Below are 16582 nucleotides of genomic sequence, written 5' to 3'. Positions count from 1 at the left end.
AACGGCTAAAAATTAATTTTGCATCTGTTACAAAGAAGAAGGTTTAATAATTATTTGATAATTTTGGGAGAGTTGCGTTTAATTACCAAAAACATTGGAAACCTCCTGCCACATATTTAAGTAATCAATATCTTTCATGTAAAGGATCAAACTTATTCCTTAATTTATCAAATAATGCACTTTACTCAACTTGTGAAGCATGTACTGTGCCGTCATAGGTGTCTCCTCAGATATAGAGAGCAGTTGATAACCTCCTGGCTAACCTGTCCTGCGAGCCAGAGGAGGCACCTTTGGAGGCACAATACATGCTTCACAAGTTGAGTGAAAACTGTGTATATGAAAATGGGGGTCAACTGCAAACCCTCACTTTTGGTCGCGCATATTGGTGCTAGCTACCATGAACAAAATGGGATGAGTTTCAATTCAATTTAGAGCACTTCCGGTTAAAGGTAAGTTGGCGAAAAAATCGGTTGAATAATTTGTAAATTACTTTGAAAATATGCTAACTTTTGGCATTTCCTGTGTGGGGCTAGTTCTTCTAATACTAGTACTTGCTATTTTGGAAAAAAGCGCTCCAATTTTCCCGCAAATAAAACTCATTTTTTTTTAATTTAAATTTCGCGCGTAACTTTAAATGGAAAATTGAGGCTTTTCTTTAGTGGCGCTAGCTTTTTCATTGGTGGCGCATAGGAGCGCAAAGTGTTCCGAACAGGGTGCAATAATTTTTTACCCAAAATTCCACCAAAGTGCCGCCAAGTTAATGCTTTTTTTAGCACTTTAATTCCTTATATTTCTGAATGTGTGCATATTTTATTAGATTTTTTTTGTGGTTCTAGCTGGTGCTAGCTCTCCTCTACCTGTATACTAAGTCGCGGTTCGAAATTCAGTGTTTGCGGCAAATTCCTTTGATCTTTTGAATGGCCATATCTCCATAATTATTGAAGTTAATGAATTTTTTTAAGTGGTGCATTGGAGTGCAAAGTGTACTTAACATAATGAAGTAAGTTTCAATCAAATCCGGCCAAATTTTTTTTGGCGGGAAAAAACTTTAATTGCTTATTGTGGCTTTTCCTTTGCGAATTTAGATTTTTTCTTGGTGGTGCATAAGAGTGCAATGTGTTTCGAGCTTGGTGCAAAAGTTTTGTCTCAAAATTCAACCAAAGTGCCGCCAGGTTAATGGACCCTGTGGTAGCCAATTCTTTGGCATCATGGATCAACAAAGTCATAGGTTTCCAAGAGATTACAACGAGACTTAAACTTAAATCACTAAGTCTTAATGAGGCGCCTTTTGTGACTGAGGTTTTGGCTCACTAAGATAGGATCAATCATCACACATGATTATTTGGTGGAAGAGCAGTAATAGTTCACAACAGCGCTCATAGGTTGAGTTAGGCGACCAACTGCATCGGACCATTAGGGAGAGAGAAAGAAGCAGAATTAATCTATTTATTATAACTGATAACTCTTCTAAGAGAAGGATATTCTGCAATCAATCCTCTGGTTTTCCACACTCCAGAAAATATGAAATTGCTAAGAAACAAACCCAAATCTGACATTTCTGATTTCAAATATTAGTTAAAATGACAGAAACGCAACTACATTAAGTCGCATTTTAATTGAAAAATATTTTAAAAGGCCTTAATTCTAGTTATAATATCTTTGAATTTGTTTTAAGTGGGCGGCATTCTCATAAAGAACAAATATTTGAAACCTTCAGGAAGCAGATTTGTTTATTGCAAATGTAACTCGAAGAAGTGTATGATTATAATCACTCCAGTTCTAGTCATTATTGTTCCTCAAAAAATCCTGCTCTTCTTATACTCCTTATTTAGAAGATTTAGATAGTACCTGGAGAAATTTAAGATTTCAAAGATCTTATTATCTTAGTAATTAGTATTATCTCAGAGGAGTAATTATTCTCTCCCTCCAACAGACATTGCCTTGATGAAACAAGAAGGCAAATAACCTGACTAATTTAAATTTTCGAACTAATTAACATAATATAAATAGCAGCAACAATGCAGCGAAAAAACTTTTCTTAGTAGATTAAGAAAAGTTCCTCTGCAAATATCCAATCCCTTTATTTCTCTTTTTTGACACTAAGTTTTTTTTTTATATCTTTGTTTGAAACCTCTGACATCTTACTGGTCGGTAAATGTAGTGTTATTTGTAATGAGGGAATAATTTTAGAGAGAGGTGTCTAATGAGACGAGCTCTGCTAAAGGCGTTCTTTTTCTTTTATTTCTTAAGTTGTTACCAATTTCAGATTTGACAAAATCGGTGGTATATTTTATGCTTTTAAATAACGATTATCCTTCTTAAAAAGGAATTTATTTTTACTAATAAATAATTACGCCTTACTCGAAATCGAAGGCAATGAATTGTAATCTGTGATATAACTTTCAAATTTGCAAACAATTTAATCAGGTAGAATAACTTGTTGACGAACCTCCAGGTAAATCACAGCTTATCATCACAATCATTATTGCTCTTGTATGAGATATGTGTAAACAAACGGCCTTGGGTCAAGGCTATTTGCATGAGAAAGAAAGAAAAAAATTACACATATTTTACAAACGTCTACTTCAAAAAATCTCAAGAAGGGCACATAATAAATCTTTTACTTCAAAATGGATTTCGCTTTACAGCCACTTTATTAACAAATTTTAAGACAAATTTATGCTACGAAGAAATAATTCATTGCGAATTTGTTCCCTGTAGGCTTTCCTTCAATTCCTTCATTTATGGCAACAACGTAAATTAACCGTAAACAATTTTTTTTCCCAACAAAATAACTATCGACTTCACTTCCTGACAGAAAAGCACTTACCTTCATTTACTTCATTAGTTCCGGTGCAAGGCGCATTTTAGAAATTTAATGAGTTTACAGAAACTGAAGTGCAGCAGATTGTTGATTCTAAACCTAAGAATATTTGCATGGATCCACCACCTCGCAGAAATATACGGGTAAAAATGTGGTTGCCTTTTAATTCAATTAATTTAATTTTGAAAAAATTATAGAGGCTAGAAAAGGATAACTTTTGTTATATTAACACAACCTGTTTATCAAAATTTTGTTTAAAAATAAGTGAGAAGCAAAAAACATTAAATATAGTAAAAACAAATATATTTTAGTAAATTTTACATAAATAAAAAGTCTAATATTAATTTTAAAACAACAAAATAATTTAATAAGAATTGTGGTATGCATGTGGTGTTCTATTTCCTTGATTTTACAGAATATCCATCTTACTCAGATATGTTTTTAGGGTTGATGTCGCCTGCAACGGTCCACTCCTCTTAATTCGAAAGTGACGGGAAGAAGTGACCAGTTTCGGTGAATTCACAAGTGTTTTCCTGTAAAAGTGAACTGATTTAATGATTTTTCGTACATTATTAGTATCATTTAAAATCTACGAACTATTTAAGTTTTATTGCATTTTTTAAACCAATTAGTGGAAGCCATTTTTTTGAATTTGATTTCTATTTTGTTATTTAAAAAAAAGTTTTCTTAAAAAAGTACTAAGTCACAAGTCCTCTTGCGTTATAAGAAGATACGACAGTTTTGGCGAAAAACCGTTTACCAAAAGCCCTTTTCTTTTACCCTTTACCAAAAGAAAGCTTAAAGTTAAATACTTATTTAACATAACCAACAGGCTTTCTTGCATATCTACAAAGCTGAAAATACTTACAGCAAATGAATCACTCTTCAGACCGTGGGCAGCAGTTTTATACTCAAATGGTATAAGTTCGTTTATTTTCTTGGCAAATTCAGGATCATCTAACATTTCTCTGTTATCACGTGAATCAGTTGTATTTATTATTGGGGAAAGTTTGCAGAACTGAAAAAAATTATAAACGCCAATTTATATCAATTTGTCAAAATTGCTTTTCGATTTTAATAAAAATAATTTTCTCAAATCTTTACCAATACAAATAGAGGGAAATAATTATTTACACTACATAAATTGTCAAAAGATAATATCTCTTGCTTATAAGTCGAATGAAAATATTCCCAATTATTCGTCTGTGGAGATGGGACTAATCCTAAGCTATCCAAACTGCTCTTGTCTTTTGTAGATACGCTAATAAAAAAACAACTACAGCCACACAAATCGAGTCTAAACAAAAATCCAGACTTGCAGCTTGAGTTTCTTAAGATTCACAATTCTCCTCTCAAATCAGAAAACCATCACACCACTCGAAACAATAGTTACTCAATCCTCACTTGAAGGCATCTAATTCTGTAAAAATATTTAAAAAATAAATGTCACTCGTTCAGAAGGAAATCTTGAGATTGGAACCTTAAAAATCAAAATAAACCTGCCTACATCATTCTGGAACAATGTTTGCTAAGTATTTCACCTTACAAAGAGGCGTAATTTCCAAAAACGTTTCCAAGACAGCAGTTGAATTTAAATAAACCAGTGACAGCGAGTCAAACAAGCATTGGAATTTCTCAAGTAGCTGTCTAACGATTTAAAACCTCCAAACCACTGTCGCATATAGATAGGTTTTACAAACGTAGAGCATCATCATCACATCAACTTTGGGGACAATCTTCAATGATCAATGATTCTTCACTGTCAACAGGAAATTAAATGTCTTCTATAGCTGTGTCATAACATGTTCTGACCTGTTTATTTACTACCAAAAACTGTTTCAGAAAACTTCACGATTTGCTGATCTGTACAAAAGTTTCTAAATGTAAAAGCCACAACAGTGAAATAACAGCATCATCTCCATACGGCAGCATATAAAATCCCCCTTACTTATTTAAAAGGCTAGATGAGATCCGACAATAACTTTCAACTAAGGCATCAACAGTACAAAAAGGAAGTACCTGTTTGAAATAGTCATCTTGTGCAGAGTCCTTGGTGCGGTAGACAATACATTTACCATTAAATACTTCCTTAAATGCATTATACTTAACGGTAGATGACAAGTATCTCCTTAAGATGTTTAACGCTTTCCTAATCTCATTTCTTTCATCCACTTCTTCAAAAGTACTTAGAAGAGCAAAGTCAAGTTTTTCATCCCAATGCGGTATTTGTGACATTTTCTGCCTCATCTGCAATAAAATTAACAACTATAAACTTGTCCACTAACTGGAGACAGCTTTGGAGATTATCTTTGATGGCTACTAAACTACTAAAGCACTGGTTGAATTAATAGTCATACTCAATGGATGTGATTTTAAATTAGATTATATATTCTTCATTTACTAATAATAAATTGCAATTATTATATTAAATCGTCTTTAATACAAGAGTTCAATATTTCAAATTCTTCAGGAAACTTCTTCAATCGCCAGAAGGGTTATTAGAAGGAAAAGGAATGATAGATTCATTAAAAAAAAACAGTTGTATCTGTCAATTAATTAAAGTAAAGTAACTTAAGAAGAAAGCTAGTTTTTTTACTAATATTTTCAGCAATTAATCACCATTTGGAGTAACTAAAACTACTGGAGTAGTGTGTACTTTAAATAAATCTAAACCTAAAAAAATTGATTCTGCAAAGCAGCATTGTTAGTTTGGGTGTTTTTTCGAGTTCTCTGGCGATAGCAAGATCAAAATTGAACATTATTATATTTCGTTTTTATTAATTTTATTAGGATAAACAATTTACAGGCCCAATTAGTAAAATTACATTTTCGCATTTAGAAGACCCAAAAATATTTTTCAAAAAAAAAAAAATCAAATCCTCCCCTTACTAGGGAGAAAGAGGAAGTAAAAATTAATAAGTCATTTACATTAAAACCAAAGTTTTAATTATAGTGAAATATTGGTGATAATGAATAAACTTGTATTGTGCATCTCTTATTTGAAATACTTGCTGTATAAATGCCCGCAATAGAATACGATCTGAATAGTCTGGTGTAATTATATTTAAATTAACATTCAAATAAATTTAATTTACCTTGAATGGTAGTTTGATATATTTATTAATAAGATTATCGTCGCCAAACTGAAGAACTGCAGAGGCCCAGTTTTGTACAGAATTTGGAGAACTGTTCAACAATACAAGTAGTACGAGTTTTCCATCATTTTCTAGATATTTTGCTAAATTGAAAGCTAAAGCACCGCCCCAGTCATTGGCTATTATGGTGAATAAATTAAATTTAAAACGCTTCATATCCTGAAAAAAATAAAATAAGAACAATATGACTGATGCAAAAACGAAAAAGTCAAACATCAAGCGATTGTAAGTTTTTTAGTTTACTTCAATTCCAATATTAAGAAAATTTAAATATTTTGTTTTAAACTTAGAAAGAATGTTTTTCCAAATATAACTTACTTCAAAAAGATCTTTGGCTATAGAATCTATATCGTCAAATTCACAAGGCAATCTCGCCTCAAACGTAGAATAAAACAGTCTAGAAGTTAAGTTATTCATTTTATTTGGCTTCAAACTGGGAATTACAAATATCGGATCTACTTCTCTATTATACTTATGTGGCGCACACTTAGTCACTGTTTCTACGAAACATGCTTTTAGCACTAATTTCTTCTGCAATGCTACTAATTCTGTGATATCGTTTGGCAGTCTCTCGAGATGATTATTGGATTCTGTCAAAAAATTACATTTTACATAAAAATAAGAAGTTGTTACAGAAAATATATTTTTACCAATGATGAATATTTGGGACAAATATTTTTGTGGGATTAAATGCATATTGGATATTAAGATAGCGTTAGCCTACAGTAAAATGGGAAGTAGTACGTATTAAATTAGATTGCTGTTTTGGATTAGATCGATTCAAAGGTTTGAATTTGTGATGCTACGTTATGCTGGCATCAAAGGCAACGAAGCTGCTGATAGCTGGCCAGGAATATAGTATTTACTCCATTCGTTGTCCCAGAACCTGTCCTTAGGCATTACCTAAGACAGTGGTTCCCAACCTGGGGTACGCGTACCCCTAGGAGTACGCGAAAGATTGTTTAGGGGTACGCAAAAAAAAGTTATTATGGCGGAAGATATAAAAATTATACAGATATATTATTAATGGGAAAAAAATTATATAATAAATGATTCCTACAACTTAATTACAAAATTATAATAAAATTTATAATTAATTATAATAAAACTGAATAACATATAAATTGACACGAATTAAGTACTCATTCGATACTGCAGAATTTTTTTTAAAAGTAAATATATTTGTAAATCAAAAATTATTAAATGATTTCTTGAAATTGTAAAAATTCGAAAAAATATTGCTTTAGTTTTGACTAATATTACACATGGCCCGCATATAATTTACTTATCCTTTATTAACGTTTTGCTCTTTCAATTTACGACCCCTGCAATAGTTATTGGTTTGAAATGTTTACCTATTCATAAATGATTTTTTTAATAGGAACATTTCATATGTATATGTTCTTTACAAGATACATTATATTCAGATTGTTTTGCTGTTAATTTAAAGTTACAATACGTAAAATCATGAATACGATTATTTTTTTTTTTTATTTATATATTATATATACATATGTTAGGGGTACACACTGAGGAAACAACCAGGTAAAGGGGGTACACTAATGAAAAAAGATTGGGAACCGACGACCTAAGACACTGTGCGAACAGTCAAAAGGGAGCATTAATCCAAAAGGCCATTTCAGGAATCAAATACTTACATTTGTCCGGTCTACATTAAATCAGGACTAAAAAGACTTTGAAGTTAAGAGACCCAAGTACCAGTAATAATTAATAATAAATACAGAGGTTAAAAATTGCAAATACTAAAAGCTGAGGTGTAGTTACTAGTTTGCACAATAAAATCATTGAATATAATGTAGGAATTTGCAGGAAGTTCTTGCCAAACAATAAAACTTCATTGCGCCATAGCTAAAGGCCGGCCAGGTTTTGTTGTGTTTGGCATCATTTCGGTAACTAGGGTGATTTTGGGGGAGGGGGATCAAAAACCACAACAAAATTCTCATGTGAAAGCGATTCGGTAGATTTATCCAAGCGAAAAAAAGATTCTTTGGTACGTCATGATTTTAATTTTACCTGTTTTTTTAGAAGATTCATCCTCATGTAGGATAATTACATCATCATCTTTACTGATACTGACAATACGGTCTAGTTCTGGTAGAATTACATGCGCTTTTATTGTCTGGAGGTCACAAGAAATAGCAAATGCAGGAATATTATCTTTACTTCTTAATTCACAGACGGTTTCACCACCATTTCCAATGCATATCAGCCTTATGTTGCTGTCTATCTCTTTGAATGTATTATCAAGATAGATTATTTCTTCTTTAGGTATCTTTAAAGGTAGAAAACAATAATTAAATTGCCCAATCGTATTTTGTAGAAGTTAGAGGAACTGTGAGTTTAGATCTTTCCTAAATAAATAATCTTACTACTTAATAATCTTAATGACGGGGTTGAAAAATGAGAAGAAAATTTAACTTTGTAAACTAAGCAGTTAAGGCAGCTAATTTGTACTCAAGAATGTGAACGAAAGCGATAAGAATAATTTTCAGGGGACAACACCAAAAGGTACCACTCGTACTCAGACATTTCTTAGATCAACTTGTTAACTTAGTAGCATATCCAAAGAGATCATGGAGGTCAGCCATCTCAAGGCATGCCATTAAGCTAGCTCATCTTAGTTACGTGCTAAAGTCCTAATAGTGATGAAAATACTACAAATTAATATAACATCATATCTGAGTAACCAATACTGTAAGGGAATTAAGTGATTTAAGTATTTGAGCTTGATTTTAGAGAAGAAAGAAGGAAGTGCTAAACAAAAAGCTAGGCAAGTAAGGCTTTCCAAAATAATACACCCAGTTTTGTGAGAAAATATATACTATGAAAATAAAAAGAATATTTTACTCCATCATTGAGGATAATGATTCAAAAGTCGCGAAAGAGAATGTTGAGAAGGTATGGACTTTTAGGAGAATGCGCTCTCGTTATCAAAGTTATCATTTAATTTGAGCAGCACTTGACCATATTTATGGTGATTGTGCCATATTCACAAACAAATGACAGTTCTAGACATAACAGTTGGTCCAGATCGTGTGGACAACTCTTCTTGGTGCTTACTGTAGTCCGGAACTCCTGAATGAAGTTTCATCTATCCGTTTGGGATGATCTTAAAGTCAACATCTTCATGAACTAGCATTCATAGACTGAAATTTTGGATAGATCTAATTTATCGCGCGCTGAGCGACGGAACTCCAAAAATGATTCTTAGGATAGAATATTCAAAATCTACCACACATTTAACTTTAGGTTCACCAATCTTAATGTCTGAATTAAGTTGATTGCGCTAGATCAGATCACATTAACTGGAAACAGTAATGGAAACTGTAGTAATTTCGCCCAGGAGCAGACATCTAAAAGGCGGGATGTTAGATCCTCAAAAAGCTAATTGATAATGTTTCTGTCACTGATTGAACCAGGACTACAACTTCCAACAAGGTACTCGCTTCTGAATTTTTAACCCCGCTATCCCAAGAAAAATAATGGGCATTAAGATTTGGGTGCAGAATGGAAACCGACTGTGAGCATTCATGCCAAGAGGCATTATTGAATATAACAAATTATGCTGTAGAAACCTACAAAACGACCTAGTACTTTCAGTGGCTTTTTGAAAAGACTAATATCATCGCTAAAATGGTGGGCTAAATGTAATCGTATAAAATAGATACGTAACGATCGTCGCAAAGCAAAAGTAATGAAACTTTCGAGATGTTTCTCTACCTAAGACCGAAATTATCAATTTGACTTCATATTGTATATAAATTAAAGAAAAGGAAAAAGTAGCCCATGTGCACAGTTTAGATCGAAACTCTTTTTGAAAACTATTTTTAATACAATAGAATTCTGAGAAACAGTTGCTCCTTCTGTCGGCTTGGGCCGGACATTAGTGTATATAATTTTTCACTGTGCATATAGATTTTTTGAGAAAAAAATCCTGAAACCCTATTCTATTACCCAAATAACGAAACGATGATCTACTCAGGGACTAGGTCATTTTCCTAAACAATTTTTGTGCTTAATCTAAATTCAAAATAAAATATTCTTCATCTTACCTTTCCTAAGCAGAAAACCTCAGAGATTACTTGTTGTGAATTTGTTTTTTCGAATAACGCTTCCAAACCTGAGTAACATTCCTTCAGAATTAAACTTACACAGGCTGTAGGATATTTGTTCAATATGCTCATTAATCTAAAATCAATGGAAATTTATAAGCATAATAAATAAAATATGGCTACCTACCATATAATTATGAATAAGGATTAAAACATTACGGTGCATGATATAGTTGCACACACCACAAAAAAAAATAATTTCTTGTACAGAAAGTTTTGTCTCTATCCAACGATTAAAACTATTTGATAAGGCTCTACAATTAAGGAGGTATTCAGGGACACTTTTCCATAAATGGATATTTTTTTGTTAGTTTATTATAGTTTATTGTCTTCGCAAATTATTTTATGTAATGGCTCGAATTGTTCAGAGATGTCTATATTAACCTCTGAATCAGTTATTTCTTTATTTCTATAAAATTTGAATTTGGCTAATCCTCCGTAAGCTAATACAATTCCGCTTTATTATTAAAGCAACTTGCTTCACATAATGTTCACACTTTTTTTTTTGTCTTTTATTTATAGCAAGAGTTTCCACAATGACTGCTACTTCTTTTGTGACTGTTCCTCCACTAGGTTTAGTACTATAATGCTTTTACACCTATGTGCAAGAGAAAACCACAAGAAGAGATTGTAGGAAGGAGTTGTTAAAGAAAGAGAGAAATTACCGCAGGAAATTTCAAACCAATTGAGATAGCGTAAAGCAATTAGTCTGATTTAAACTAATAGTCACCAAAGAAACTACATTGTCAACATACCTTTGAGATTTAGAGCGATTTAATTTTTTAACACCAACCAGAATAACATCTACATTCATGGCTCCTCTGCATAACAGCCAGTTCACCACATCAAACCAAAAGCCTGATTCATTGCTAGCTATAAGCATATAATCAAATTAAAAAAAAACAATTATACCTTAACAATTAACACTAACTACAATATTGATCACTTACATATTATAATTTGTTTACTTTGGCCAGAACAAATAAATAAGTCCTTCACTCTTTGATTTTTACCGTAATCCATTGTAGCAACTAATTTGTCGCTGTAACTGCTCTTGGAACTGAAGCATTTAATAAAATGGAATTAAACTCTTCTCTTTATCGCAGGAAGATGCTAATGTGTTATTTAAAACTCGTATTATTACTCACTTCAACATGGCTATTGCATCAATATTTAGAATATCAGGAGGTAAGGAGACAGTTCTCAATGGTTTAACATGACCTTCTTTTAGGCCAGTAGTGATATCTTGCTGAATTAATTCTTTTGTATAAGAAGGCAAATCCAGCAGGATATCAGTAGGTACTCCTACCACAGTAAGTTCCTTCAGGAAACGGAACATCCCTATTACAATTACATTTATTACAATATAATATATATCTAATATCTCAAAGTCACTGAACTTATAAATTCCAAAACCCTCCTTTACAGAAAGTGGACATGCTTCGAAACTTTGCTACTTGCTTTATTGTAATAAAGAGCGATTAATTCTCCTAAAAAGTAAAATAATTGCTTTATTTCTAATTTCGCCATCTACCAGGTAAACAAATTACAGCAATATTCACATTTTTCTTTATACATTAGACTTCAGTCGTTCCTTTACATTGGAGCGATTGTTTTTAAGTTTACTGTTTCAATAAAGGTGTTCATTTCTACTTTATTCGTCATTTTACGTTCTTCTATCCACTTTATTTTGCAATAATGAAGCTGGACGGAATTCATCAAATTCGGAAAAGGGTGCAAGAAATATTGAAATATTACCTAGGAAATATTACTTTCAGACTAGGATTAGGTGTGCCATTTTGTGCCGATTTCAAAACCCATCGCTTTTTAAGTTGTAAAGAAACTTTTAGGCGAAGCTAACTGACGTCACAACTTTGATAAGTATTCACAGTTATCTTTCCCATATTGGACTGCGTACTTATTCTTACATACCTCCGAAATATCATCTTAACATTATATTATTAGTTCTGCTGCTGCGATCGAAGTGTTTCTTTTCATTGCTTTTAAAGTCTTTAAACACCCTTTAAGGAAACATTCCTACCAAAAATTGCTTTCGATGATAGTTTTTAATAATAAAAGACTATTTTTTACCTATTGCTTTGTCATTATTCACGGCACTTGTATTTAGCAGGAAGCAACGACCACGTTTTGACAAACACAGCATCGTTGAAGTAACCATTGCATGATCATCACAAGTCACCACTACTATATTCACGCCCTTACTCTTAGTTCTAATTAATAACCTTTCTTCAAATGACGTGTCTTTGTATGAATATATATTGCTATAATTAATCTGTGAACACATAAAAATAAGTATTAATTACAGCTATGTTTAATGCAAGTTTCGGGAGGGCACATCGACTTCTACCGTCATTAGTGCCTTTAATGCTCCTATAATTATAGAACGAACAAAATTTATCATTTTATAAATAATTGATTAAAAAACTATAAAAAAAAAATTTTCTTCATTAAGTTTGGACTTTAAAGGTTTTTAAGGCATTAAGTTTGGACTTAAGTTTGACTTTAAAAGGTTTTCAACTCGCAGTAATGCATTGAATCTGGGAATTCTCATTCACTAGCTGATGCGAATATGATAACTATGAAGGAAGAGTGAAATTAAAAGAGGATTAGCTACTTTAAATGGTATCTTACATTGAATATCATAAAAAAAAACAAACAGTATTTTTAAAAGTAACTTTTCCAAGGTGTAAAATAATTTTGTCTTGAGTTCTAAGGAAACAGTAAAAACCAGGAATAGAAATCCTTATTAAGCTAATTGCCATGAACGGTTGTTTTTTTTTTTTAAATGTTAAGCACATTTGAAGCAATAATAGAAAACCAAAAGAGAGTTTTATATTTTTCTGACCGCTCCAAGACATAAATATTTTGCCCGTTGAGTAAATTATAGCCATTCATAAAATTTGTTTAAACAATTGATTTATAATTTGTACTTAGGTATTTTCTTTGTGATCAATATGTTTACCTGCGGAAATAATTGATGAATTAGGTTTTTCTCTTCAACGGTTGTGTAGGTAGTGAAAACCTCAAATCCTTTGGATAAAGCTATATGAATTATAGCCTGAGATATAAGCAGACTTCCTCTATGCACCAAAATAGTGTTTCTATTTATAGAAATATCTTCATTACTCCTTCTTAAAATGTAGTACGCCTGAAGGTATAACACCGAGAAAAATAATTTTTAAAATAAAGTAATTCTAACAGCATTGTCTTATATGGAAAATACTGAGTGGACTATATTAGGAACTAGAACTATAGTTGATGAGGATTAGCCGATTTCTAATCTTCTAGAATCAAGAAAATCAGCTGTTCAGCTTCTTTTTTTTGGTATTGGTATTCTTTTATACTTTAAAAGAAGATAAAATATATAAAATTTTCTCTGTTCGTTTTCACGTAAAAACCTTATTACACATACATGACACACATTAAAAAGATAATAAAAGTGTAAGAAAAACCTTGATTGTGGATTAAATATACCCAATATTTAGATTGTAAGTTAGTAGGTATTCCATTGTACCACTGGTTCTTGTTTTCGAATCACTGGCTTGAGTGAAATCTTTTCGCGACATGCGGCAGCAGTTCTGTACCCCACAATCCCAGTGTCCAGTTCCTGTAAAATAGGACTCCCTACAAACCTTTACCGATTCTTCAGAACTAGAGTAACACTATGTCAGCGTTTAAATAGCTTTATTACATTCTTTTATTCAAATTTTGAACAGTAATGATAAAAACCGTTCTGCCACCGACAAGGTCAGTTGGTCGCGTTCTTCTCTGGAACATCTACTCCCTCCGTTCAGCTCTACAGACAATCTCGAATATCTCGCTTTGATCTGTTAAGCTTTGTTTTCATCTGAGCGGTTAATAATTGCTCAGAGCGGAGCAGTACATACTTATCTACATCTAATACTGCTATTAACTGCACCTAATACGATAAATTTTGGGAAATACTTCTTTATGTTTCTCAAACATAATAAGTAATTAGCTTACAATTGAATAGCAATAAGGAACGCTGACTGCAACTTCATCAGTCCAATCTTGAGGCTTCTGCCAGCGTAGTATTTTATCCTCGATTAATACTTTTCTATCTGACAAGCTACCTATACCGCAGATAACATTGTCTGCTTTGTCCAAGCCACAGTAATCAAAGATATAAAGCTGCAAAAAAGCATTTTAAAAATACAATGTACTCCAATCTAATAATAATAATTCAGTACAGTAAAAGCTCTGTATTCGCGGGGTATATGTTCCATAAATATGCCGCGAATACAGAAACCGTGAATACGGAATGGTAATTTATATGGGATTATAGGGGATACGTTCCTAGCTGACAAAATAAAAAAAAAAACTAATATATAAAAAAATCAATTTAATTGAAGTTTTTGAACATTTTGATTAATTATCTTAAGGCTTAGGCAATGGTTTGAAGAATTTTGTAATTTTCTCTTGCTTGGCAGTTTTTAAAAGCTTTTGTTTGCAGTCAAAGTTTGAACTTGCCACTACAACTACCATCAGGTTCTTTAAAATGAGCGTAAAGATACTTTGCCTTCTCCCGGACCATTGGACCACTCAGGGGCACCCTTTTTTGGTTGCGGTCTTCGATCCATAATGACAACGCCACTTCCATTTTTTCTATTGCTGGATCACGAACAATTTTCGTTGACAGTGAAGTTGAAGCTACAGACGATCTTATTTTATCTACGGATTTTTTTATCGATCGTACAGTTGATTCGTTGACATTGAATGAGCGTGATATGGATGCAAATGACTCTCCAAGGCGTAAATGATCAAGCATTTCTATTTGCACTTTTAGCGGTAACAGATTTTTTTCGTGTCGAAACTCGTTTCTCATTTTTTTTAGTTGACAATATAAATTAGAAAAAGAGCGGTAGAGACGTGTTACTCGATCACAATTTTTGTAACGAATGTGAAAGACGAAACAATAAAACACGCAAAGCGGCTTTTACTATAGAACGGAACAGCAACATTTAAAAATATACTTTATTCATCGAGTAATAAGGTTGCTTTCATTCTGTGCGTTTACATTCTCAAAAACACCGATCGCGGCGAAGGCGGCTTATGTCAAAGTCCTCGGCGATATCATTTAACAACATACTTTAGGCAAAGTTGTAATAAGATCTATTTTACTTTTTTTATTAGTCCATTTGACGGCATTTACAAAGGATATTGGGTTGGATACCTATTGGAATCCTTTTATTATCATAGTGTACTTCTGCGAATATCCGCGAATATAGGAATTTGGTCGCATTTTTTTAATCCGCGAATAGTGAAAACGCGAATGAAGGAAGCGCGAATAAGGAGCTTTTACTGTACTTAAAATGAAGTTCAATTCTACAGAAGTAGTTTTTTTTAACTAAGATCCCAAGCTTTGTACCACTTAAAGAATTTTTTTCTTGAGACGGTCCAAAATATTGCTTTACTATGTGAAATGAAAACCGCGCTTTAGATTTATTATTTCAAGTCAAACTGCACTACTTACATGCTATTTCCTTATCTGCATTTGGAAGCCATACGCTATTCAAAGACTCTCCATGCCTTTTGTGTAACTATTTCAAAGAAAAATAACACTACAACAAACCCAAGTCCAGGAAAAAAGTCCACGGCCGGATCTGAGCCATAAAAGTTTCAAAAACGCCCGAAGAAATTAAAACTACAACGACATTAAAAGAATACCTACGTCCACCTATTCCGATTAAAGATACTCATTCAACCCTCTTAAACCACCAAACAATCCTCTTATGGTGGTTATGTATTAAAACTGTCCGGTAGGACAGTTGTATAAGGGTTGACCATCAAAAACTGCACGAAAAAGTGTAACGTTGAAAAACACCCAACTTTGACAATTTTTTTCTATTTTTCTATAAAAGATAAAATTCCCAAATTTTCTTTATAATATAGGGCAAATCCTCCTTTATAACTGTAATTTTTTTGCAACCACCCAGATCTAATAGGTTTCGAGAAAAAAGTTGCCGAAAATGAGCAAAAACGGCTTTTTCAAAAAATGTTCTTGTTCTTGTTCTTCTTCTTCTTCTTCTTGTTGTTCTTGTTACCTTTTTTGTAAACAACGTAGCGCCTAAACGCGTGAACCGATTTTCATGAATGAGGTGTCATTCGATTCGGAATTTTATGTAGATGTGCCTTTTGGGGGTCTCGGCCCTGTACATCGAATGGGAGAGGAGTTAGCCCCCTTTATGTAAGGCCCCCTCCAAAATTATTATTACTAATTACTCTGTAAATCTTGGCCCGATTTTGATAAAATTTGGTAGGATGATAGGGTTAGGGCTCCCCTACCTAACAATAAAGCGACGATCTGCTCTTACACTTGTTAAGGGGAAGTATAGCAATCGTTTCAAATTATCGACACGTGAACCGATTTTCATGAATGAAGTGTCATTCGAATCGAAATTTTGTACAGATTTGTACTTTAAAAGTCT

The 16582-nt window shown here is 32.7% G+C and overlaps 1 protein-coding gene across 1 annotated transcript in view; it reads right to left on the bottom strand.

Annotated features, from left to right (window-relative positions):
- Window positions 1-3110: 3110 nt before the first annotated feature.
- LOC141453924 (fatty acid synthase-like) overlaps window positions 3111-16582 on the bottom strand; it is a 42960-nt gene continuing 29488 nt past the window's right edge. Inside the window, exons 25-37 of the mRNA XM_074127548.1 lie at window positions 14118-14285; window positions 13096-13281; window positions 12204-12405; window positions 11261-11453; window positions 11063-11172; window positions 10868-10985; window positions 10053-10188; window positions 8014-8272; window positions 6298-6569; window positions 5920-6138; window positions 4844-5071; window positions 3693-3842; window positions 3111-3357 (exon numbers count right to left, since the gene is read on the bottom strand). Of these exons, the coding sequence (XP_073983649.1) occupies window positions 3301-3357; window positions 3693-3842; window positions 4844-5071; window positions 5920-6138; window positions 6298-6569; window positions 8014-8272; window positions 10053-10188; window positions 10868-10985; window positions 11063-11172; window positions 11261-11453; window positions 12204-12405; window positions 13096-13281; window positions 14118-14285 (2298 nt within the window). The 3' untranslated portion in view covers window positions 3111-3300. The remainder of the gene's footprint in view (window positions 3358-3692; window positions 3843-4843; window positions 5072-5919; window positions 6139-6297; window positions 6570-8013; window positions 8273-10052; window positions 10189-10867; window positions 10986-11062; window positions 11173-11260; window positions 11454-12203; window positions 12406-13095; window positions 13282-14117; window positions 14286-16582) is intronic.

Source organism: Rhodnius prolixus, unplaced genomic scaffold (genome assembly GCF_049639745.1).
Source record: "Rhodnius prolixus isolate KJV_2025 unplaced genomic scaffold, Rpr scaffold_9, whole genome shotgun sequence".
Classification (NCBI taxonomy): Eukaryota; Metazoa; Arthropoda; class Insecta; order Hemiptera; family Reduviidae; genus Rhodnius; species Rhodnius prolixus.
Note: the sequence above shows the minus strand (reverse complement) of the source record. Positions and strands in the feature narration are given on the sequence as shown.